The 24,069-nt window shown below is 35.0% G+C and overlaps 1 protein-coding gene across 1 annotated transcript in view; it reads left to right on the top strand.

Annotated features, from left to right (window-relative positions):
- The window catches only part of RB1 (RB transcriptional corepressor 1), a 283,425-nt gene extending 264,235 nt beyond the window's left edge, over positions 1–19,190 (top strand). Inside the window, exons 20-27 of the mRNA XM_045838956.1 lie at positions 802–947; positions 7,308–7,412; positions 7,791–7,904; positions 8,003–8,166; positions 11,004–11,034; positions 13,598–13,740; positions 14,233–14,282; positions 17,367–19,190. Coding sequence (XP_045694912.1) covers positions 802–947; positions 7,308–7,412; positions 7,791–7,904; positions 8,003–8,166; positions 11,004–11,034; positions 13,598–13,740; positions 14,233–14,282; positions 17,367–17,440 — 827 coding nt within the window. The 3' untranslated portion in view covers positions 17,441–19,190. The remainder of the gene's footprint in view (positions 1–801; positions 948–7,307; positions 7,413–7,790; positions 7,905–8,002; positions 8,167–11,003; positions 11,035–13,597; positions 13,741–14,232; positions 14,283–17,366) is intronic.
- Positions 19,191–24,069: the final 4,879 nt, after the last annotated feature.

Below are 24,069 nucleotides of genomic sequence, written 5' to 3'. Positions count from 1 at the left end.
GTGGTTATAAGGCTTCTCTCCAGATAGTGTTTAGTTCTTATTCTGGATGATATCGCTACAATTTAGTTGCAATTCCAGATTGATCTTGGGAGGAAGTTGGTGTAGCTTCCACTTATTCCACCACCATCTTGGATCCCTCACCTTATAGAAGTCTTTTAAAGCTATATTTAAACCAAGGGTATTCATAGTTAAAGTAGATGGAAGAAAATTCAATTTCATGAGATCCTTTTCTCCAAATCTGTATACCAGTAGTATTTTAAGTACAATCTAAATAAGGTTTCTATCACAGTCATGTTACCCATCAGTAGTTCAATCCTGCTATTTCTCAACAGAGTATACGCCATTGGCATTTTGTAGAGAAATGCACTTTGTTTTTTGTTTTTAGGAATGTAAAAGTTAAAACATTGAAAATTCCATTACTTTTTAAAATGTTCCCTCTTAAATACTGAGAGTGAGAATTTCTAATATCTGTGATGAATGGTTACCAACAAAACTGAAACAAACCCTATGTGTGTTGTCTAATTTAATAATATCTTATTATCTTTCTTCCTTCACCTTCCACTCTGCCTCAGTTTTATGCTGTAATAATTAATTCATCAAGTATTATTTTGGCCTTTTATGTACCTAGCACTATGGTAAGACTAGTTATAATTTACTCATAAGGAAAATAGTGGTAGAAATGAGGTTATTGTTAAAATTCTATTTAACATTATGGTTGTAGCCATTTAATGTTTTGGGAAAAAATGCACTGGTAACTCAAAATGAACAGTACACATAACTAATTCTCCTTGTCTCTCCAAGTATACCGACTGGCATATCTTCGACTAAATACCTTGTGTGCACGTCTTCTGTCTGACCACCCAGAACTAGAACACATCATCTGGACCCTTTTCCAGCACACACTGCAAAATGAGTATGAACTCATGAGAGACAGGCATTTGGACCAGGTAAAAAAATAATACACTTCACCTTTCCTTGTATTTATTTGTTAACTAATTATGATTTTTTTCTTTTTAAAAAAATTTTGTTAAATTTATTGGGGTGACATTGGTTATTAAAGTGATACAGGTTTTAAACGTACAATTCTATAATACATCATCTGTATATTGTATAGTGTGTTTGTCACCCAAAGTCAAATCACCTTCTGTCACCATTTATTTCACTCCTTTTGCCCTTTTCTACCCTTTTCCCACCACCCTTTCCCTCTAGTATTCACTGTACTGTTGTCTGTGTCTATGAGTTTCAGTGTTATACCCCACAGATGAGTGAAATCATATGGTTCTTGACTTTTTCCATCTGACCTATTTCACTTAGCAGGATATTCTCAGGATTCATCTGGGTTGTCACAAATGACAGTATTTCATCTTTTCTTATGGGTGAATAGTATTCCATTGTATATGTATCACATCTTCTTTACCCAGTCATCTTCAGGACACTTTGGTTGTTTCCATGCTTTGGCCATTATGAATAATATTGCAGTGAATATAGGAGTACATATATCTTTATGAATAAATGTTTCCAAATTTGGGGGGTAGATATCTAAAAGAGGGATTGCTGCATCATATGGTAACTCTTTTTTGAGGACACTCCTTGCAGTTTTCCAGGGTAGCTGTACTAGTTTACCTTCTCACCAGCAGTGAATGAGGGCTCCTTTTTCTCTCCAACCTCTCCAACACTTGTTATTATTACCTGTCTTGTTGATAACAGCCTTTCTAACAGATGTGAGGTGGTATCTCATTATAGTTTTGATTTGCATATAGCTAGTAAAGTTGAGCATCTTTTCGTATGTCTTTTGGCTGTTTGTATGTCTTCTTCAGAGAAGTATCTATTTAGGTCCTCTGCTCATTTTTTAATTGAATTATTTATTTGTTGTTGTTGTATGAGTTCTTTATATATTTTGAATATTAACTCCTATTTGGAGATGTTGTTTGCAAATATCTTCTTCTGTTGATTGCCTTTTTGTTTTGTTGTTGTTTTCTTTTGCTGTACAGAAGCTTTTTAGTTTTATATAGTCCCATTGATTTATTTTTGCTTTTAATTCCCTTGCCTTTAAGGTAAAAAAAAATGGATATCCTAAGTTATGAGGAAAGGGAAAAGAGATACTAAGTTGACAATTAGCAGTATCTGGTCCTCATAATTGTGCTGCAAACTGTGAAGTTCAGTTTGTCAGTTTCCTGGTTACCTACTTTCAGATACATCAGTCCTGAGAGGACTCTTTTGGGAACTGAAATGTCACTCTAAGTCATCAGAGAATCAGTGTTCTGTGCCTTACTTCAGGGTGCCCTAGAAGGAGATGGCTAGAGTGAAGTGATGTGGGGCGGGGTGAAGTTCGCTGTCTTAGCACAGATGTGGGATACAGTTTGGGGATCCAATGGATATATCTGGGTGATCTCTGAACTCTACATTTTTTCTATCTATATTTTAAGGATAATCTAAGAAGAAATTATTTTGTATATTATATCAATAAAACTTAAATGTAATTGAAGGACATTTTAATACAATCAGACATTATTTAAGAAAATATTTACCATCTTGGAGTTGGCAGACACATTTTTTTTTATTGGCCATAAGGATTTTTTTTTATGCGAGTCTGTACAGTACTGAAGTTTGAACAACCTATTTCATGGCTTTGAGCGAGGGCCTTTGAAAAGGAACCTACTTGCCCATTGGTAGCTTGCTATGAGCAGTTTCCTTGGAGGTGAAGCTGAGACAGTCAGCCCTGGTGCTATGGAGTCTAGGACTTCACAAAATGCTAAGTCAACAGGCATCTTAAGAATGCTACTGATGGGAACAGGCATTTGGGAAGCTGCTACCTTTTTTAGAGAGCTTCTGGGGACATCTTAAGAAAAGATCAAATTCAAATAAGCTAGATCAGTTTGTAGACTTAATATATATTTACTGGTTGGCTATATTTTATATTTTTGCTGTTATTCTTACAAATCAGACCTTGAGAGTATTTCAGTAACTCTACTTGCTTAATAAGATGAAAGATCTTATAAAAATTACTGAAGACATTGTGTCTCATAGTTTATTCTGTGTTGTAATAAGCTAGATTTTATTTCTAGTGTTGCAAAAAGCAGGAAACTTAAGAACCAACTGATATAAAACAGTGCCTATTGAATGACTGAATGAACTAACAAATGAATGTGTTAATTTACAGAGAACATTCTCTCATATGTTCCTTTTTCTTTTCTGTAAATGGGATAATAAGAATATTCTTTTGTTAACAGCTCCATTGAGATATCATATACCATACAAATTACCCTGATTAAGTTGTACAGTCCACTGGTTTTTATTATATTCACAAAGTTGTACAACCATCACCAAAGTCAATTTTAAAACATTTTCATCACATCAAACAAGAAACCCTAGCCCTGGCTGGCGTAGCTCAGTGGAATGAGTGCAGGCTGTGAACCAAAGTGTCGCAGGTTCGATTCCTAGTCAGGGTACATGCCTAGGTTGCAGGCCATGACCCCCAGCAACCGCACATTCATGTTTCTCTCTCTCTCCCCCTCCCTTCTCTCTCCAAAAAAAAATAAATAAAATCTTTAAAAAAAAAAAAGAAACCCTCATACCCTGTAGCACTTACTCTCCCGTACCCCACCTTCTCCAGCTCCAGGCAACAATAATCTACTTTCTATCTCTATAGATTTGCTTATTTTGGACAGTTCTTACAAATTGAATCGTATAATATGTTATCTTTTGTATCAGGCTTCTTTCACTTAATATAGTGTTTCATTGTTCTAAGTACGTCATTCGTCAGTGTTATAGCTTTTATCAGTATTTCATTTTATTGCCAAATAATCCATTGTGTGGATATATACCACATAATGTTTATCTTTTTATCAGCTGATGTACATTTGGTTTCTATTTTTTTCGCTACTGTAAGTAATGTTACTATCAACATTCATGTACAGGTTTTTATGTGGACTTATGTTTTCATTTATCTTGGGTATCTACCTAGGAGTGGAATTTCTGGGTCATATGGTAACTCTATGTTTAACCTTCTGAGGAATGGCCAGATTACTTTCCAACATGGCTATACCATTTTATGTTTCTACCAGCCATGTATGAGGTTCCAGTTTCTCCACATCCTTACCAACCTAATTGCCTTTTTGACTATAAGCATCCTAGTGGATATGAAGTAGCTATCTATTTACATTTCCCTCATAGCTAATGATGTTGATTAATAATCTTTTCATGTGCTTATTGGCCATTGTATATCTTCAGTGGAGAAATATCTTTTGGGTATTTTTAAATTGAGTTGTATTTTTATTACTGAGTTGTAAAGGTTCTTTATGTATTCTACATACAAGTCCCTTATTAGATATGTATGGAACTTGCAAATATTTTCTTTCATTCTCTGAGTTGTCTTCTCACTTTCTTGATGGTATCCTTTGAAGCACAAAAGTTTTTAATTCTGTTGATGTTTAGTTTATCTATTTTTTCTTTTGTTACTGATGCCTTTGGTGTCATATCTACAAAACCATTGCCAAATCAGAGGTCATGAAGATTTATCCCTATTTTTCTCTAAGAGTTTTATACTTTTAGCGCTTACATTGAGATTTTGTTCCATTTTGCGTTAATTTTTGTATATGGTGTGAGTTAGGAATTCAACTTCATTAGTTTGTACTTGGATACCTGTTGTTCCAGCACTATAACTTGAAAAGTCTTTTCTTTCCCTGTTGAGAATTGTTCAAAAATCAATTAACTATAAGTCTGTAAATGTTTGTTTCTGGTCTCTTCTATTTCATTGATCTATATGTCTCTTTTTATGCCACTACAACACTGTCTTGATTACTGCTTTTTAGTAAGTTTTGAAATAGGGAAGTGAGTGCTCTAATTTTGCTCTTTTACAAGATGGGTTTGACTATTCCGAAGCTTGCATTTTTATATGAATTTTAGGATTGGCTTGTCAATTTCTACAAAGAAGCCAGTTGGAGTTTTGATAGGGATTGAACTGAATTATAAGTCAGTCTGAGGAGTACTGTCAAAAACAACATTGTCTTCCAGTCCATTAACATGTGATATCTTTCCATTTATTTAAATCTTCCCTAATTTCTTTCAACAATGTTTTTAAAAATTTTTTAGAGTACAAGTCTTACACTTTTGTTAAATTTATCTCTAAGTATTTTGTTCTTTTTAACACTATTGTAAATAAAATTGGTTCCTTACTTTCTTTTTCAGATTGTTCATTACAATTGTATTGAAATACAATTGATTTTTGTATATTGATCTTCTATCTTACAATCTTGCCTAAGTTGTTTATAAGTTCTAATAATTTTTGGTGGATTCCTTAAGATTTTCAATATTGGAATCATGTCTTCTATTAACAGAGATAGTTTTACTTCTTCCTTTTCAATCTACAAGTCTTTCATTTTATTTATGTGCTAAATTGCTTTGGTTAGAGCTTCCAATACAGTGCTGAATGGAAGTTGTGAAAAGAGACATCCTCGTTTTGTTATTGATCTTTGGGTAAGGCATTCATTATTAATGAAACATTAAATCTGTTGTTAGCCATAGGTTTTTTTCTTATATATGCCCTTTATCATGTTGAGGAGTTTCCTTCTATTTCTAGTTTATTGAGTGCTTTTATCATGAAAGTTTATTGAATTTTTTCATTTTTTCTGTATCTATTGAAATGATAAATGTTTTCCCCTTGTATTGATACCTAGTGTATCATTACATTAATTGAATTTTAGATGTTAAACTAGCCTTGCATTTCTAGAATGAACCCTATTTAGTCACAGTATATCAACAGTGCTGCTGAATTCAACTTTTTATTGAAAATTCTTACATTTATAATCATAGAGATGTTAACAATTTTCTTGTGATGTCTGGCTTTGATATCAGAGAAATAATGGCCTCATAGACTTAGTTGGTAATATTCCCTCCTCTCTACTTTTGAAAGAGTTTGTGAAAAATTGATATTAATTCTTCAATTATCAGTTGGTAGAATTAACCAGCGAATTCACCAGTGAAGCCATCTGGGTTTAGGCTTTTGTTTGTGGACAATTTTTTATTGCTAATTCAAGCTTAGATCTTCTTCACTCAGTTTTGGTAGTTTGTGTTCTTCTATAAATTTTTCTATTTCATCTTAGGTGTCTTTATTTTTTTATGTAATTATTCATAATGTTCCCTTATGATCCTTTTATTTCTGGCAGTAAGGTTGGTAGTAATGGTCCCAATAAAAATGTTTTCAGCAAAAGGTGAATTATTGTATAAAACCTACAAATATGTATATTTTACCAGATCATATTTGGATGTATAAATTCTAGTATATTGTATTTTTTAAAGTAGGCACTTATTGCCTTTTGGTTCTACTGCTTTTCTACAATATACAAAGAAATATACAGTAGCACTAAGGATTTCCAAAGAAATTAGCTTTCTGGAATCAAGAACATTTTTGTGAGAGGTGCCTTAGGTAAAGTGTTGGAGTAGAAATAAAATGTGAATTAGCAAAGAGAATACTGAATGGCCTTCTAAATGGCAGGAATAGAAGGATCGGGGCTGGTAGGATGCTGGGCAAGGGATGATGCATAGGAATTGTTAGCAATAGTAGATGTGAGCAAGAATGTTTCAGAAGATATGAATACTTAAATTAGGCAATAAAATTCATACAAATTAAGAAAGTTTGATGTTTTAATGTCACAGGGAATCATTTTGTCTTATTTTTGCATTTAAAAGTATTCTTATTTGAAATGTAATATGCATATAGAAAAATCCATATATCATAAGGGTGCATCTTAATGTAAATTCATCACTTGAACTCACCCGTATAAGTAGTATCCAAATAAAGAAATAGAACATTGTCTACAGCCATACCACCCTGAATGCTCCTGATCTTGCCTGATCTTGGAAGAAACAGAACATCATCAACAGTACAAGAGTCTCTCCTATCCCCTTTTATTACTACATCCCCCTTACCACTACCATGAAATGTATCAATATTATTTTATCTAATAGTTTGATCCTTTTCACACTGGCTTTTTTTTAAGTGCTAGTTACACAGCTAACTGATTCCAGTTTCATCTTTTATCTTCTGGGAAATATCTAAGGGATGGGAGCAAAAGTTAGGGTTATTCATAAACCACATGATTGAGGGTTGACTATTTACATTCGTTCTTTAAATAGAATTTGGGTTAAATACTTCACATAGACTTTCAAACTGAGCTTAGGATGGGAAAAGATTATTCTGTAGGAAATTGAATTTCTATTTTAAGGTAAAAAGAAAGATAACAAGTGCTTTTTAGAACACAACCATATTACAAAATTCTGACTATTTTCACATTACATTTATTTATTAGGTTATGATGTGTTCCATGTATGGCATATGCAAAGTAAAGAATATAGACCTTAAATTCAAAATCATTGTAACAGCTTATAAGGAACTTCCTCATGCTGTTCAGGAGGTAAGTAATCTTCTATGGTAGGAAGTTTTGGGATATATCCATATCTGTAATATGGGTAACTTCAGTCATTAGTTAGATCATATAGTCTAACCTAATATAAATTCACATGTTAATTCTTTACTTTTATATTATTGGTTAATTATTTGTAACTAAATGGAATTGGAAGATTAATGTTTTTAATACACAAATTTATATTATAGAGTGAATAAGGAATACTATACCCCTGCAATAACCCAAGCCTAAGAAAGAGTTTTCAGATTATTTTTTTCCTGTATAATATGTGCTTCTTACTGTTAAAAAGTATCATGAACTATTACAAAAGAAAATCTAAACATAAACTCCCAAATATATTTAACAAGTATTTTTATTCTTCCTCAGACATTCAAACGGGTTTTGATCAGAGAAGAGGAATATGATTCTATTATAGTATTCTATAACTCAGTCTTTATGCAGAGACTGAAAACAAATATTTTGCAGTATGCTTCCACCAGGGTATGTTAAAAGTGTCCTTTGTTTGGAAAAATCTAATTATAAAACAATGGATCTCACTAAGACATTAAATAAATAATCTGCCTCTGCTTTTGCTCTAGCCCCCTACTTTGTCACCAATACCTCACATTCCTCAAAGCCCCTACAAGTTTTCCAGTTCACCTTTACGGATTCCTGGAGGAAACATCTATATATCACCCCTGAAGAATCCATACAAGATTTCAGACGGTCTGCCAACACCAACAAAAATGACTCCAAGATCAAGGTTTGTGTTTTATCTTTAATGAAGTGCTAAGAAATAAGAGGGGATTATTTTCATTCAAGCATAAAATTATAAAGTTTTCTTCATTTAAAATAAGATCTATTCTGGCATCCCTAATTGGCTTATTTATATTAAGTGACATGATAAGAATTTGTGAGGAAAGAAAGTGATGCAGACATGGGCCCACAGTGTCTGCATCATTATGAATGAAATGAGACATTCACACAAACTACTGAGTCCAGTGGAGGAAAATGGACAGCATGGCTTTTTTCTCAAGGGGAGCAAAATCCTTGGCCCTTGCTGTGACCGGCCTTTATTGGGTTTCTCAGCACATTACATGATGGTCCTCATTTGCTATGTACAGGTTTGCTTTAGGTGGTTACCTTTTATAAAAAACAAAGGAGCCAATGCCACTAATCACATCACAGAAGAGGGATATTTGCAAATGAAAAGGCAAAAGTGGTCGAACCAGTTACACTCATCCTTGGAAAGTTTAGCATGGATTTTAGGAAGTTACTTTGCAGTAAATGTCCTCAATTCAGGGTGAGGGAGTTTTTTAGCAAGAGCAAGACTCAAAGTGGCCTAGGCACATTGCAGGCCTGATTCCCCACAGGAGAACCTATCCGTGGGTGTGGGTCCTGTGCATCTCCCAGTGGGATCTGGGCCCATGCCACGCAGAACGGTCTCCTACAAAAAAGATAATTTGTTTACTTAGATAGGTTTGCAAATTTAGTCATCAGCTTTCCTGGATGCTGAGGTCTATTCTTTTTTTAACAGTCTGAGAACCAGTTGGTAATAGGTTTCAAATCATATTTTTGTTAGCCAGGCTACTAAACAAAGAGATTACTTTTCGTTAATTATTTTTATTCTATAGTTTATTGAATGTCTTGTAAGCTCTTCTGTGGAATTGTTCTTCTTGCTGTTATAAATTATAGGTGGCTGATTAAATGTAGATGAGTAAATTAAGTCTTTAGAAGTTCATCCCTAATTTCCTGTGGCTTCCTTATATCAGCGTGGGCAGTTCTCTGTGTCCACCTCAGAAAGGTGCTGTGGATCAGGGACATAATGATTATGAAGCAATTTTAAATGCTAAGATGAAAGACTCTGGTCCTGGCTGGTGTGGCTGTGTGGACTGAGCACTGACCTGTGAACTGAAAGGTGGCTGGTTGATTCCCAGTCAGGGCCCATGACTGGGTTGCAGGCCATTCACCAAATGGGTGCATGTGAGAGGCAACCGATGGATGTATCTCTCACACATGATTGTTTCTCTCTCTCTCTCTCTTTCTTCCTCCTTTCCCCCTCTCTAAAAATAAATAGTGTCTTAAAAAAAAGAAAGATTCTGTGCAACTACAAATCATTATATTATATTCCATGTCCAACCACAACTGCTTTCTGGCTTTGAAGTGCCATGGGCTATTTGAAACTGACTATCATATAAAGTGGGAGGCAGATTAGCAAGAATAGTTAATGTAATCACATCTCAGAAATTGTCAGCCCATACAGTTATATTTGGCAAGAAAAACAAACAAGGAGAGGGAATATATTAACCCCTTAGAAAATATTAATATTTGTGTGGTGTGCTTACTCATGATACAACTTCAAACTCCACAGAAAAAGATAAAATAAAAAATAATTGGCAAACGATTTAAATGCTCTTGTGTCTAGTCATACCATCTTTTGTTTATTTTTTGAGTATCTGTGTACTGAAATCTACAACTTACATTATAAGCTAAGATGCCATACCATGTCTATTTAACTTATTCAGTCCTACATTTCAATATGAAATTGTATCCCAGAGTAATTTTTAATGATGATATTTAATCTATATTGTGCTGATAATAATGGCTATTTGCTGATCATAGTGAAATCACTTGTGTGTTGGGGGGGCCCTTTATTGGCAGAAAAGTCACATGAAATTCCTGATAAATCATTGATCAAGCATTAAGGCAGCATCTTTTTTTAGCAGTTGATTTTTTATTGCATTTTTTCCATTACCACCTATCCCCCTTATACTCTCTTCCACCTCCACTCACCCACACTGTAATCACCACACTGTTGTCCATGCTCATGAGTCCTTTTTCTTTTTCGCTTGATCCCTCCCACCCCTTCTTCCCACCAGAGAGGTCAGCCTACTCTCTCTGAGTCTGTCTCTATTTTGCTTATTAGTTCAGTTTGTTCACTAGATTGTTAACACTCTGCTTATCTAGCATATTTAGGTATTCTGGTTAGTCAAATATGTAGAGATTGATAGCCACTTATCAAGGAATTGGAGGACAATAAAATCTGTGTATGTATTAGTTATATGTGTATATCATCAAATCTTTGTTTTGTCAGCTAGTGCTCTTCTTTAGCTTTATTATCAAAAAACATGTATTATATAGTTCAAATAAGGCCAAACAGACTAATAGAGATTCCTGATTCTAGGATATATGATAGCCTTTATCCTATATATCAATATAGATCCTAATTAGAATTGATTATTGCTTAATATCATGAATTTTAATGAGAAAATGTGAAATTGTAATTGATAACTTACCCATTGGTTTATGAAGAATTAAGTAGGAATAAATTTAAAATTTACTCTCTTCAAATGTGGACAATGGCAAAATATGCTCTTGCAGACATAAAGTTTTTGCTTTAAAAATCTAAGAGACCAGCTCAGTGTATGACTAGACTAGTACTGTTAGATTAAGCCTTTAATGACTATGATTTATCAGTGGTTCTAAGGGTAGATGAAACCCTTGATTTGGTATTTCTGATAATTCACAATGCTGAGTGTATGTTCATCTCTGCAAAGTTGTGTATGATTTTTATTACTAATTTGTATTTTTTCTTGACAGAATCTTAGTATCCATTGGTGAATCATTTGGGGTGAGTATTTTCTTTCTGTGAAATACAGTGGCCTGCACTATAACTATGAAAAGAAATTGAAGATTTCTATAATTTGAATTTACAAGTGCTGTTATTTAAATACCCATCTAAGCATGTTGCATAGAATTTGGAAAATATACGTATCAGAGTCAAAGTCAAATGTTTTATGTAGTGCATATATATGTGTGTACATACATTCATGTATATACATAAACATATATAGTTTCAAAGGAATGTTTAGAAAACAGGTTTAAAATTCACTAAATGTGCGTGTGGTTTGAAATAAGATACCATATCCAAATGTCACCAGCCAGTACCTATCTACTGGTCATCTTCTACACATATACATGCTTTTGCTTGTCCTTCTGTCAGACCTGTAGGATATTCTTTCTCTGGTAAATTGATTAGGACTTGGTTACATGAGACTCTCATAAATGGCAGGTATGTGGTGGTATTTATTCTAGAAGGATCCAAGTAAAAGCTTAGCTTTGAAAGTTATTCTAGGCTGGCAACCTGCTACTCTAGTTGATCTTCCACTAACATCACGAATTCAGCAGTCCTGTATTGAGTGTACATTACTCTTAATGTTCACCACCACATCTCTCTTGCCTTTAATAGTTATTTATTGCTGCATAACAAATCAATACAAACTTAGTGACTTAAAACAAATGTTTTTTTATTTCAGTTTTCTGTGGTTTCAGTAATTCAGGCCTGGCTTAGTTGAGTCCAGGGCCTGTCCCCACAAGGCTACCATCAACCTGTCAGCTGGGGCTGCAGTTATCTCAAGGCTCAAATGGAAAAGGGTTTCTTGCAAATTCATTTGTATGGCTACCAGCTGAACCTTGATGGCTATCTGCCCAAGCCATCAGTACCTTGCCACTTGAGGTTCTCCATAGAACTACTCACTACTTATACTTGCTTCCCCCAGAGTAGGAACTTCAAGAGAGGAAGGGAAGGAAAGGAAATAATGAGCAAGATGGAAGTCACAGTCTTTTGGTCACTAATATTGGAAGTGACATTCCAAGACAAACCTACATTCAAGGAGAGAAGAATAACACAAGGGTGTAACACTAGGAGCTGGGGATTAGTAAGAGCCATTCTAGAGTCTGTCTGTCTTACTTCCCCAAGTAAAATAACTAGAGAAAGATAAAAGTTTGTGTACTAAAAGACCAGGTGTTAAGACATGTTACAAACCATACAGTGCTGTGACATGTAGCTCAGGGTAGGCTGCAGCTGTCAGGCTACACAAAGGAGCTCACATGCATAAGTGTAGTTGGATCTGGAGATGTATAGATAGAATAGATGTGTCATACTTTCCTGCTTGCCATAACCTTTAAAAGAACTGAGAATATGTTATTATATATACTTCCATATTTTAAAGCTGATAACTAAAAATCATCATAAATTTAATGAGTGCACAGGATTTAGTTTCTGTCACATAAATGTGCTCTAAATATATTTTCCATCAAAACCTGTTTTAGCATTTATTTTTTTGGAAAATAAAGCATAATCAGCAAAGCTATTCCTCACTGTCAAATCAATCAGTCAAATCAGATTTTTCTTTTTTTTTTTTCACTATTTTTTCCTTGTTACTGAATTTACCAGAGTGACACTCCTTAACAAAATTATACAGGTTTCAGGTGCACAATTCCACAACATATCATCTGTACCCTATATTGTGTGTTCACCACCCCAAGTCAAGTATCCTTCCATCACCATTCAGATTTAATTTTTATCAGAAAGGCTGGTCTCATTTTTTAGTTCAAATGAATATGTTCATTTACATCCCTGAGATAATCACTTCACTCTGGTTCTAAATAGCTAAGAAATACAATTTTTCTACATGTTTCTCCTTTGGATAAAATAAGGTATTGTCTTTCCTTTGGTATTTCTTAACAAAACATTCTTTGCTGTGACAGGATTCTCCTTTAGGAGATTAGCTCTCAAACCATCTCCAATAATAGTGGATGAACTCAAATTCTTAAGTCTTTTTGATATTTGATTTTTTATTTTTAAAACTTTATGAATTAGCAGTATTTCAACAAATACTGTTATCAATGATGGTTTAAAATATATAAACTATATAACTTGTCAACATAGTATCTCAAAAGTGAGATTATTCTTCACTGGAAACTTCATCTCATTCAATTCTTGTCTCCTCTGGTTATGTTTGCCCTCAAGAAAAAAAAATCTGACAAAAACAGTGGTCCAGAAAGCTGTTTCAACTTTTATATGCTTCTGAGAAAGAGGTAGCCAGAGTTTGGTGTGTGGGTGTGTTCTGAAACTGAGGAACTAGGACTTTCAGAATAGTAGTCAGCATTGTTGGTGGAAACACCTCATGGAAAGAGACAGGAAGACTTAAAAATTTGAGTGGATTTTTAATTGGGTAAATTGTTACTCTTATTTTGAGGCTTTTCATTTGTCTTGGTGCAGTAAGTCAAAAAAATTAAAATGTAGATATTACCTCTGCCTGATTTTTCACATACTTCAAACTATAATTAAGAGTTGGTAACTACCAAATGCTTGTATTTAAAAATTAAATACAGAATTCTGTAATTCATAGACTTCTGAGAAGTTCCAGAAAATAAATCAGATGGTGTGTAACAGTGACCGTGTGCTCAAAAGAAGTGCAGAAGGAAGCAACCCTCCTAAACCACTAAAAAAACTGCGCTTTGATATTGAAGGATCAGATGAAGCAGATGGAAGGTAGGAGCAGTTTCAGAATGCTTCTTAGTAGATGAACTGGTAATCTGGAGAACTCAGAGTACCAGCTCTGCTTTTGACTTCCACCAACCCCTTTCATGCCAGTTTTATTTAGAAATTGTTAGGATTGCCCAAAATAATAGTTTTGTCTGCATCCAAGAGTTAAAAGCACCAAAATATAGGATGTTTAAAACCTGATCATTTTTACAAAATATTGATAAAATTTTGTTACTTTTGATTAACATTAGATTTTAAAGTACTTACTCTTGAGAAATATCAGCTATTGTGTTTTATAAGATCACTGAAAAACTATGTAGGATCATAAATTTGTGACATTTATATTTTAGATGGTTTGTTTATAAACCTTTGAAATTAAAAGTTACTCACTAAAATAAGAGTATAAAATAAGTCATGTAAAACCCTATAGTTATTGGGAATTTGAGTTTTCCATTTATACATAGACATATGAAATACTTTGTATTTTTTCATCTGCAGTAAACATCTCCCAGGGGAGTCCAAATTTCAACAGAAACTGGCAGAAATGAGTAAGTACTTACCATTTCACCTTATGTAAATGAAATTGTTTACATTGCAAAAGAACTTTTCACATTAGAAAAGAATAAATACATATAATTCCTTCTATTAGTAGACTTGCTCATGCATTTAAAGTATAATTTAATCAAGAATGCATTATTTACATGCACAAACATTTGTAGTTTAAATGTATCACGCAAAGTGAGGGTCATCTTGACCCTTTCTGAAATCTTTTGCGGAGGAACACTTAGAAGTAAAACCACTTATTCAGCATTAATGGCTATGGTTAGAAGCAGAGCTCTAATGATGAACTTGAGTGTTGGGTATAAGGAAAGGTCTTACCAACTTAGCATATACAAACGTCATAACCCTTATTTAAAGAATAGTCTTCTATTCTGCTATTATTGAACTTTACTAACTTGCAAGATTTCAGACCTAATTTAAAACAAAAGTTCTCCATTACTGGAAATCAGAATTTTGATAAAAACCACCACTGATAATTTTCCAAGTTATACAGTGACATAAATTTAGAATGTTAAAGCAGATGGAATTCCAAGTTACTCTTAACACTATAAAAGAATAACCCAGGTACAGTAGATGGAAAGTGCATCAACAAAAAATAAACATGTGCTCACTGCTACAAGGTTGTCTTAGAGATAGAGGTAGTTATGACAGTGAGTGTGACATTTCATGATAGTGTGGTGTGAGATCCATTACCAGGAAAAAGAGCTGGGACTTGGAAAGGAGACAAACATAAATGAGTTAAGTATTAAAACTATGATTCCTACATTATAGGACATATCAATAAGAACAATACCAATTAAAGTGTGACCTTTGAAGACGGGGCTTTCATTCAACACATCTCTGTAGACACTAACTTTGAAATATAAAGAATTTAAAAGAATGCTTTTGATTTTTTAAACCATTGTTCTATGTGCATTAGTTTGAAAATTTCAATTAAAACTATACCAAAAGTTTAAATTTTTTGGTTATAAATGAATCTTTTTGGATTTTATTTTGACTAAATACTCCTATTTTAACTTTTAGATAATTGAGGCTTTTCCATCCCTGTACATGAAGATAGAAATGAAGCTTATAACCAAAATCAGGTTTTGAAAACATATGGGAGCATTATGGAGCCCGTAGATATAAACTATTAAAGGAGCAGAAAGCTATAAAAACATGCATATTTTCTTATAGAAGAGTTCAGTTGCTGTAGTGAGTACATTTTCTGAGGACACACTTAGCTAGCTATAATGGTGAATTCCCTCTGCCCAACTGAAATGCAGGGATTTGTGTAGCTAAAAAATTGGGGAGAAGCAGCAGGAGTTTTAACTGGTGAAGCTAAGGAATTCTCTAGGCTCCTCTTCAGCTTCCTCAAAGACCACATTCAAAAAAGATCATCAAATAATGCTAGATTACTCAGAGAGGAAGGGCCACAGGGAGAGACTTGCAATTGCTGTTTTCTTTCTTTTCCAAGTGTAAATATTCTTTGTATTTCTTTATGAAGAGCTCCACCACTAAAAGCAAGTTAGAATTTTAAAATAATGTAAAAGAAATGTCCTGACATCTTTCAAAGGGTAGGTGTTTAGGGGGCTGGGAGAAAAGGGGGAAGAGATTAAGCATAAAATAAAAAATAAATAAACCCTCAAAGACACAAACAACTGTGAGGGAAAGGAGGGTTAAATGACGATGGAAGGAGATTTGACTTTGCAGTGGTGAACACATAATACAATATACAAGTGATGTGTTGTGGAATTGTTCACCTTAAGCCTATAAGTGGTCTGTCCAGAAGGTATCCAGCCATGTGCTATGAAAAATAGAGACATTTTTTAAAGAAGACATAGGATACAAGCACTGTACATAGGACAATGACTCCTCAGTTCCCTTCAAAGTAGGCACCTTAGGACCTCACATAGTTCTCCCAGTCTCCATCAGTTGCCCCATTGTATTTTCCTGAATCTCATCAATGGTCTGAAATTTTTCCCCTTTTAAAAATGATATTAGTTTTGGGAAAAAAAAAAGTTGGAGGATGCCAAATCTGGGCTGTAGGAGGGCTGAGTCACCTGGATGATTGGATGCTTCGCCAAAAAACTCTGCACAAGAAGTGATGCATGAGCAAGCAAGCACCTTGTGATAAAGCTGCCAATCACCAGTTGCCCATAGCTCTGGCCTTCTGAATCATCCAAATAGTTTCCACTCAGGAATTTTCAAGCTTAATGAAAAATTTGATGCAGATTCATTGCTCTACTTGCCCAGTCATTTTAAGTGTGACAGCCACACAGTAAATAAACGTGCTCAGTCAGCAGTGTCTACTGCCCCCACTGAATATTACAGTGAAGTCATCATTGTTCACGCATGTGCATTCCAGTCCACTCTCCTTGGCTTCCAGGTTACAAAGATGTCATGCAAACCATTCTTGTTATATTAACAATGGCTGGACTTTTTCTGAACAGACTTCATGTAATTATATTAACCAATGTGTCCCCAATAAATTCAATAAAAACAAAGAAATGTTTTGTTCTTGCCTGTGATGTAATTAATGTACATTTTAAATGTCCATTTCCACATTGAATGAACTGTGAGATGATAGTCTTTGTAGTAGTACCTGCAAGGCATCTCTTAACAAAAGAGAATTGCTAGTTTTGTCAAGAATGTCACTCACTTCAGCAGATCATTTTGGGCCAGTCCAGGATTCTGCTCTGTTCAAGTGTTAAACTCAAAACCCATCATCTCATTATCTATAGGACTGCAAAGTTGGGCATACCTGGAAGTGTGTAAGACTGCCTTCTGGGTTATATAAGAAAATATTAGAATTTCTGGTTTTATCTCATCTACCTTTAATGTTTACTTGGGGTATGTGTGTTCTATAATTTATACACATATACATATTAATATATATGTACATATTTTGATGGCTTATGTTTGGAATAAATTTAACTCTAGGGATATTTGATAAAAAAAAAATTTGGAAACCACTGCTTTTAGAAGGCCCTGGGCTCCACTGATTCGGCATAAGCATAACACATATGGTAGCCTTTGCCAATTTACCTAGAACCATCAGTGCTGTTAATAGTTCTTCAACTTTTTTCCAGCATCTACTCGAACACGAATGCAAAAGCAGAAAATGAATGACAGCATGGATATCTCCAACAGGGAAGAAAAGTGAGGACTGCATGACTTTGGTGGCTACTGTGTTCACACATCTGGCCTCGTTGTCTCACAGATCTGACTGTATAACTCCCCCAGGTTCTGTTTACAGCCACATTTAATACCTATCTTCAGCTCTCTCTGGATATAAAGTGTGCAGGTGCAGGCAATTCCCAAGCCATTTGCAATGCTGTAGTTGATAGAATATACATTGTTATTGTACAAGATTGAAAATCTTGTGTAAAACCTGCCATTTAAAAAGTTATAGCAGATGTTTCTATTTTCAAAGGATGCCTGGGAGTGGGAGTCCCAACAACCCCTGCCTGTCTGAATACTTTGTCTTCTCTTGTGGCATATGCGTGATGTTTGCTATTATTATTAATTTATATTTATTTTTTAATTTAACATAAACACCCTTAGAAAGTATATTTTGTCTTCCAAATACAATTTGGCTGACTGCCCCCTACTTACCCAAATGATTCTGAATTCTTCATCTAAAACAGATATTAGAAACTAGAAAATAATTACTAATTTTTACACATTAGGTTTTACTTTACTAATAGAACCTGATGTACTGTGTGTTTATTTTATAAAGTTTAGCTTTTAAATACAAGCAGAAAGCAAACTATAAACATAGGATATTGTCATACTACTGATACAGCTTTCATACCTCAGGACTTATAAGAATTTGATTCTTTTCTTCACCCAACTCATGCTTTAAAATTAGAGGTACTAATAGTACTCTTAGTTTGTATACCATTCCGATTACTGAATTCATAAAGTATCCATCTAGTACTTGGAAGATAAAGTGTTCAGCTATGGGTTTGCTATAGAGGACCCTAATAACAGTATATACAAAGTGCACTTTGTAATGTTTCTGGGTCCTGAAAAATCAAGATTCAAAATAATTTTACTCTATAAAAAAGACTGTTAACTATAAGAGTCTTAATATTTTTCTTAAAGATTCACCTAATTGCATCTCAGTAATTATAGTGTCCTCCTTAATTTGGGAAGGGGTATGTGTTTTCTGGAATGATACATGTCTTCCATGTATCTTTAGAGCTGGCAACTATCTATCATTTATTGGTTTTAAATCAGTATGGTCTAACACTGGCACATTCAAAGCCACATTATTTCCAGTTCAAAATTTCAAATATATATTCATATTTGAAATTAGAGGCATTAATGTCTCTAATTTTTTGCAAATATTTTAAAATAGCTACATTGTAAAAGAGGTGCTTTTTCTCCTGGCACCTAAGGTGTATTTGAAATATCTTGTGTGATTAACTTATTTAGAGATGGTATAATTTAAAATAGATGGTATTTAAGATAGCATCAACAAGCTTTTAGGAAAATCACTTTGTCTAAACTCTTTGTAAAAAGAAGTCTGGTCTGAAAGAAAACAAAATTTTATTTTGTGCTCAAAGTTTCAAACTTCGTTTTTTTTACAGTCATCTTGATTAACAAGGCACTAGAATGCTTTACCCCTTTTCCTCATTAATTTTTGCATGAATATCATACAAATCAGTTAGCTTTTAGGTCAAGTGCTTACCATATTTCTGAGTCTTCTGCTAGTAAGTTCATGTTAGAATTAGTGCCTGAATTTTAGGGATTGCAGAGATTGTGTATTAAGATTCCTTAAATAAGGCTCCAGATATAGCTTTATTGCTTTTTTGTATTGCTTAAAACTGTACATTTAATACTGCTATGTTACTATTTTCTACAATTCATAGTTTGTCTATTTTAAAATAAATTAGTTGTTAAGAGTCTTACTAGTCTGATGTGGTCTTTGTATTAAGTTCACTAATGTTTTCATATATATAAACTCTCTCATAGTATCTCATCTGTTCTTATCCTTTAGTAGGTTTTATATGCTGATGATTCCTAAATTAATTTTTCTAGCCCTGACCTCTTCACAGTGGTCAAAGCTCTCATAGCTAATAGAATTCTTCATTCTTACTCCTCTTCACTCTCAACTTCTCAAAACATGAACCAAAATCAAACAAACAAAAATAACTTATTTATTCTATCCTACTCTTTCCCCATTTTACTAAACACTTGCTTGAGACCAAAACCTGAGTCATCTATTAACTCTTGTCTGGACCACTGTTAAAGACTTCTAACTGGTCTCCTTGTTTCTTCTCTTTCCTTTTTACCAGTCAACTCCATACAGAGCAAAAATGGTACCTTCAATATGTAAATTGATTCACATTGCTACTCTGCTTGAAGTATTCACACTCCTTATTGTGGCCTTTGAAGTGGCCCCTACCTCCTTCTCCATCCTCACCTCACTTTCTTCTTGCTCACTATGCCTTAGCCACCCAACCTTTTCTGTAATGCCATGCCCATCCCTACAACTCACTCAGGCTTTTACATTTGCTATTCCTTCTGTCTAGGTGTTCTTCCCCATAATTTTGCCTGTCTTTCAGGGATCAGCTCAGAGGACTTCCTTGATCACCCAGCCTAAAATCCTTATTCCGTATTATGCTTCTTTCCTTCAAATAGTAACAGCATATTTATTAGCATCTGAAGTTGCCTTACTTGACTTGCCTATGGCCTATTTTCCCATCCCTACATCAGCTCCTCCCCAGACTGGAAGCAACCTGGCTAGTTTTATTTATTACTTTAGCTTTAGTACCTAGAAGCCCATGGGGTGGGGTGGGGGAGCTTTAGTTTGAATATTCTTCCAAGTATGCAGAAGCAAATGATATTCTCTTCCTCTTTTCAGATGCCATGTACTGAGTACATACTGTATTCCAGTCATAGTTGTAAATGTGATGATGCAACAATAAATAACTAAAACTAAAATCCCATCTTTGTGGAACTTACATTCTAATTCCAGTGTCAGGGAAAGGTAGCAAGTGAATAAATAAATGTGGAATACATATGTCCAATTATATGTCCAATTAAGTACTTTGGAGAAAGATATTGCTGGGAGGAGGACAGGGAGGACTGCTGATAGGGAAAGGAGTTTTAAAATTTTAAGTAGGGTAGTCAGGGAAAAACTTGCTGAGGTGATATTTCAGCAGAGCCCTGAAGGAGGTGAGAGAGTGAGCCATGCATGAACAGGAGTAAAACTGTCCACAGAGATGAAAAGCCAGTGTTAGCAGGTAGAATATGTCTGGTGTGTTTGAGAAATAAGGAGTCATAAAAGAAAGGAGAGTTGTATGAGGAATAAGGGAGCGGGTATCTCTCTTCATCTCATATAAAGTTTATAGGAAAGGCCTTCCAAGAATCCTTTATGTATATTACTAGCCCACAATCTTTTTGCCTGTAATTCTGAAATCCAAAAAGCTTTAAAAAATTAACCAAGTGGGTTTTCTGTGTTTGGTGCTGAAGTCATATGGAATCAAAAGCATATCTAAACTGGCATGGAGCTATTTAGAGCCTTTATCCCACTTAGTGATAATATTGTTCTTTTGCTAACAAAAGTATTGGGATGGCCAAAAATTCGATGCAGTTTTTTTTCCATAAAATAAAAGACACATTTTTCATTTTCACCAATAACATTACTGATTTGGATATTTTGAGCATGTGGGCTATCTCCTGCTTCTAAACATTTCTAGTGGGTAGAAGCCAGGGATGCTGCTAAACATTTTCCAATACATAAGATAGCTGCACAACAAAGAATAATTTGGCCAAAATATCAGTAGTACCAAGAAGCTTCACAAACCACTTTTGACAGATTCAACCAGTCACAGCGCCTTCTCCATACACTGCACAAATCTTTTTTTAACACTTCAGTTGCCTTTTTACCTTTCTTGAAATAATAAAGCATAATACATGGAAAATGTTGCATATCTTTTTTCATCTTCAGTATTAGAATAGCTGCATAAAGTTTACAATTTTGATTTTTTTAAAATATACACTGATATGACAGCTGTCACAATACAATCTAACAAAATTTTTTCTAATGAAGTTAAATACAACTAAGCACTACTAGAGCCACTGTATGTAAAAAACTAACTTTTGGCCAACCCAATATTAGTATGTTCATTCTGGGGACCTAACCTAGGCCCTGCTCAGGTATTATGTATTATGTAGTATATGTATCACATTATCATACTAAACTCCAAAAAACAAAAATGACATACATCTGATGTCCAAGGTTTCAGATTAGGGATTATCTTGAGTTTAAGAAATATGATTTCTCAAAAACAGGGTGGATAATTTGTTTCTGAAGGAGGAAAGGCAAATTAAAGGGGTTAGAGCAGGAAGAGTGGCAAGTATACCTTAGTGGACTATATTTGTGTTGGATGGGGATCTTGCATAAAATAGTCTCTTAACTTAGGTCAAGGCAAAAATCAAACAACCTTTATGACACTAAAATTTTTTAGTCTGCATGATAGAAAACTGATCACTTCTGGCAATTTAGTATTTCAGTAATTGAAGTTCTTTATGATAAAAAGAACAACTTCAAATTCATATACTTATTTTTCATTACAGTTTCCTAGTGCAAATGGTGGGGGAGTGGGTATCCTATGTGCTAGTTCTGTTACCATTTGGATGATTTCATAGAAACTTGCCTTATAGCAGCATATTTTTGTTCCTCATTTTGGGGCCAGATAGTATACACAACATTGGTAAGGATTCCTTCAGTAGAATTTTCCTTTGGACTAAATATATATTTTACATGACAACCTGAAATCTTGCCTCTAGAAATTATCAATTTCCATCACAACTATAGCTTCTTAATACAGTGTGGTAACATTGTATAATGTCTGAATGGGATTAAAACAGGCTGTTTTAATGTGAAGTCAGGATAGTAATCAATTCTTATAAATCCTTTTTTTGTGTCCATTACTTGAGGACTATACTTGTATATCAGTATTGATATATATGGTAATGACAGTTTAATGTGAATGTTAAATTTATTCCACAGACCAACATCAGTTACTTCCTGAAAAGAAAACATTGTTATTTTACTTTTATAAAGGACACAGGAGGACTTCCAGTCAAGATGGAAGTGTAGGTAGACACACTGTGCCTCCTCACACAACCCAAATAAGGACAACAACAATTTAGAAACAAAATAACAACCAGAACTGATATAAAATTGAACTGTATGAAAGTCAGATAACCAAGGAGTTAAAATAGACACATTCATCCAGACTGGTAGGAGGGGTGAAGTCAGGCGGCCAGGCAGAGAGGGGTCGCAGAACAAAAAGCTGTGGCACTGGGCCCGCAAGGCAGCAGCTGACAAAGCCTGGGAATTCAAGATGGCAACAGGGGGACCCTGGGCGTGCAGACGGCAGCTGGCAGACCTCCAGCCCAGGGTGGCAACAGGCAGACCCAGCAAAGCAGCAATTGTGAAGGGAGGCACTGCACACAAGGCAGCTGGCTGAGTCGGTGGTCCCACATTCCTGCACAGATAAACCAGGCAAAACTGGGGAGCAAGACAGACCATACAACCCAGGGTGAGGCGCAGGGAGAGACTCCCAGCCTCACAGGAGAGTTTGTTGGAGAGACCCACAGGTCCTGGGTATGTACACAAGCCCACCCACATGGGATCAGCACCAGAAAGACACAGTTTGCTTGGGGGAAGCAGCGGAAGGGAATGAAATCCTACAGAGAGTGGCGCAAGCTCCATTGTTCCCCCTAGGACCCTGCACCCACATACAGCATCACAACTCAACAACTGGGTTGCCCCACCCTGGTGAACACCTAAGGCTCTGCCCCTTATACCTAACAGGCATGACAAGCCCCTCCCCGCCCCAAATGGCCCAAACCGAAGAACAGATCAAAGCTCCACAGCAAATACAACTAAGCAATGAAAAGATAGCCAACCTATCATATGCACAGTTCAAAGCACTGGTGATCAGGATGCTCAGAATTAGTTGAATTCGGTTGCAAATTACATAAAAAAAAAGAAGGCTATGCTAAGTGAAATGAAGGAAAATGCACAGGGAACCAATAGTGATGGGAAGGAAACTGGGACTCAAATCAATGGAGTGGACCAAAAGGAAGAAAGAAACAACCAAACAGGAAAGAATGAAGAAACAAGAATTCGAAAAAATGAGATGAGGCTTAGGAACCTCCAGGACATCTTTAGATGTTCCAACATCTGAATTATAGGGGTGCCAGAAGGGGAAGAGGAAGAACAATAAGTGGAAAAGTTATTTGAACAAATAATAAAGGAGAACTCCCCCAATCTGGCAAAGGAAATAGACTTCCAGGAAGTCCAGGAAGCTCAGAGAGTCCCAAAGAAGTTGAACCGCAGGAAGAGCACACCAAGGCACATGTAATTACATTAGCTAAGATAAAAATGAGGGAGAGAATCCTAGAAGCAGCAAGAGATAAGGAGACACTAACCTACAAAGGAGTTCCCATCAGACTATCAGCTGATTTCTCAAAAGAGGCCTTGCAGGCAAGAATGGGCTAGAAAAAAGTATTCCAAGTCATGAAAGGCAGGGACCTACATCCAAGATTGCTCTATCCAGCAAAGCTTTCATTTAGAATGGAAGGGCAGATAAAGTGCTTCTCAGATAAGGTCAAGTTAAAGGAGTTCATCATCACCAAGCCCTTATTTTATGAACTGTTAAAGGGACTTATCTGAGAAAAAGAAGATAAAAAATATGTATAGTAAAATGACAGCAAACTCACAATTATTAACAACCACACCTAAAACAAAAACAAAAGCAAACTAAG

This window comes from Phyllostomus hastatus, unplaced genomic scaffold (assembly GCF_019186645.2).
Source record: "Phyllostomus hastatus isolate PE091 unplaced genomic scaffold, TTU_PhHast_1.1 phas_contig_29, whole genome shotgun sequence".
NCBI classification, from domain to species: domain Eukaryota; kingdom Metazoa; phylum Chordata; class Mammalia; order Chiroptera; family Phyllostomidae; genus Phyllostomus; species Phyllostomus hastatus.
The sequence above is the reverse complement of the archived record's forward strand: the minus strand, read 5'-3'. Positions and strand labels throughout refer to the sequence as shown.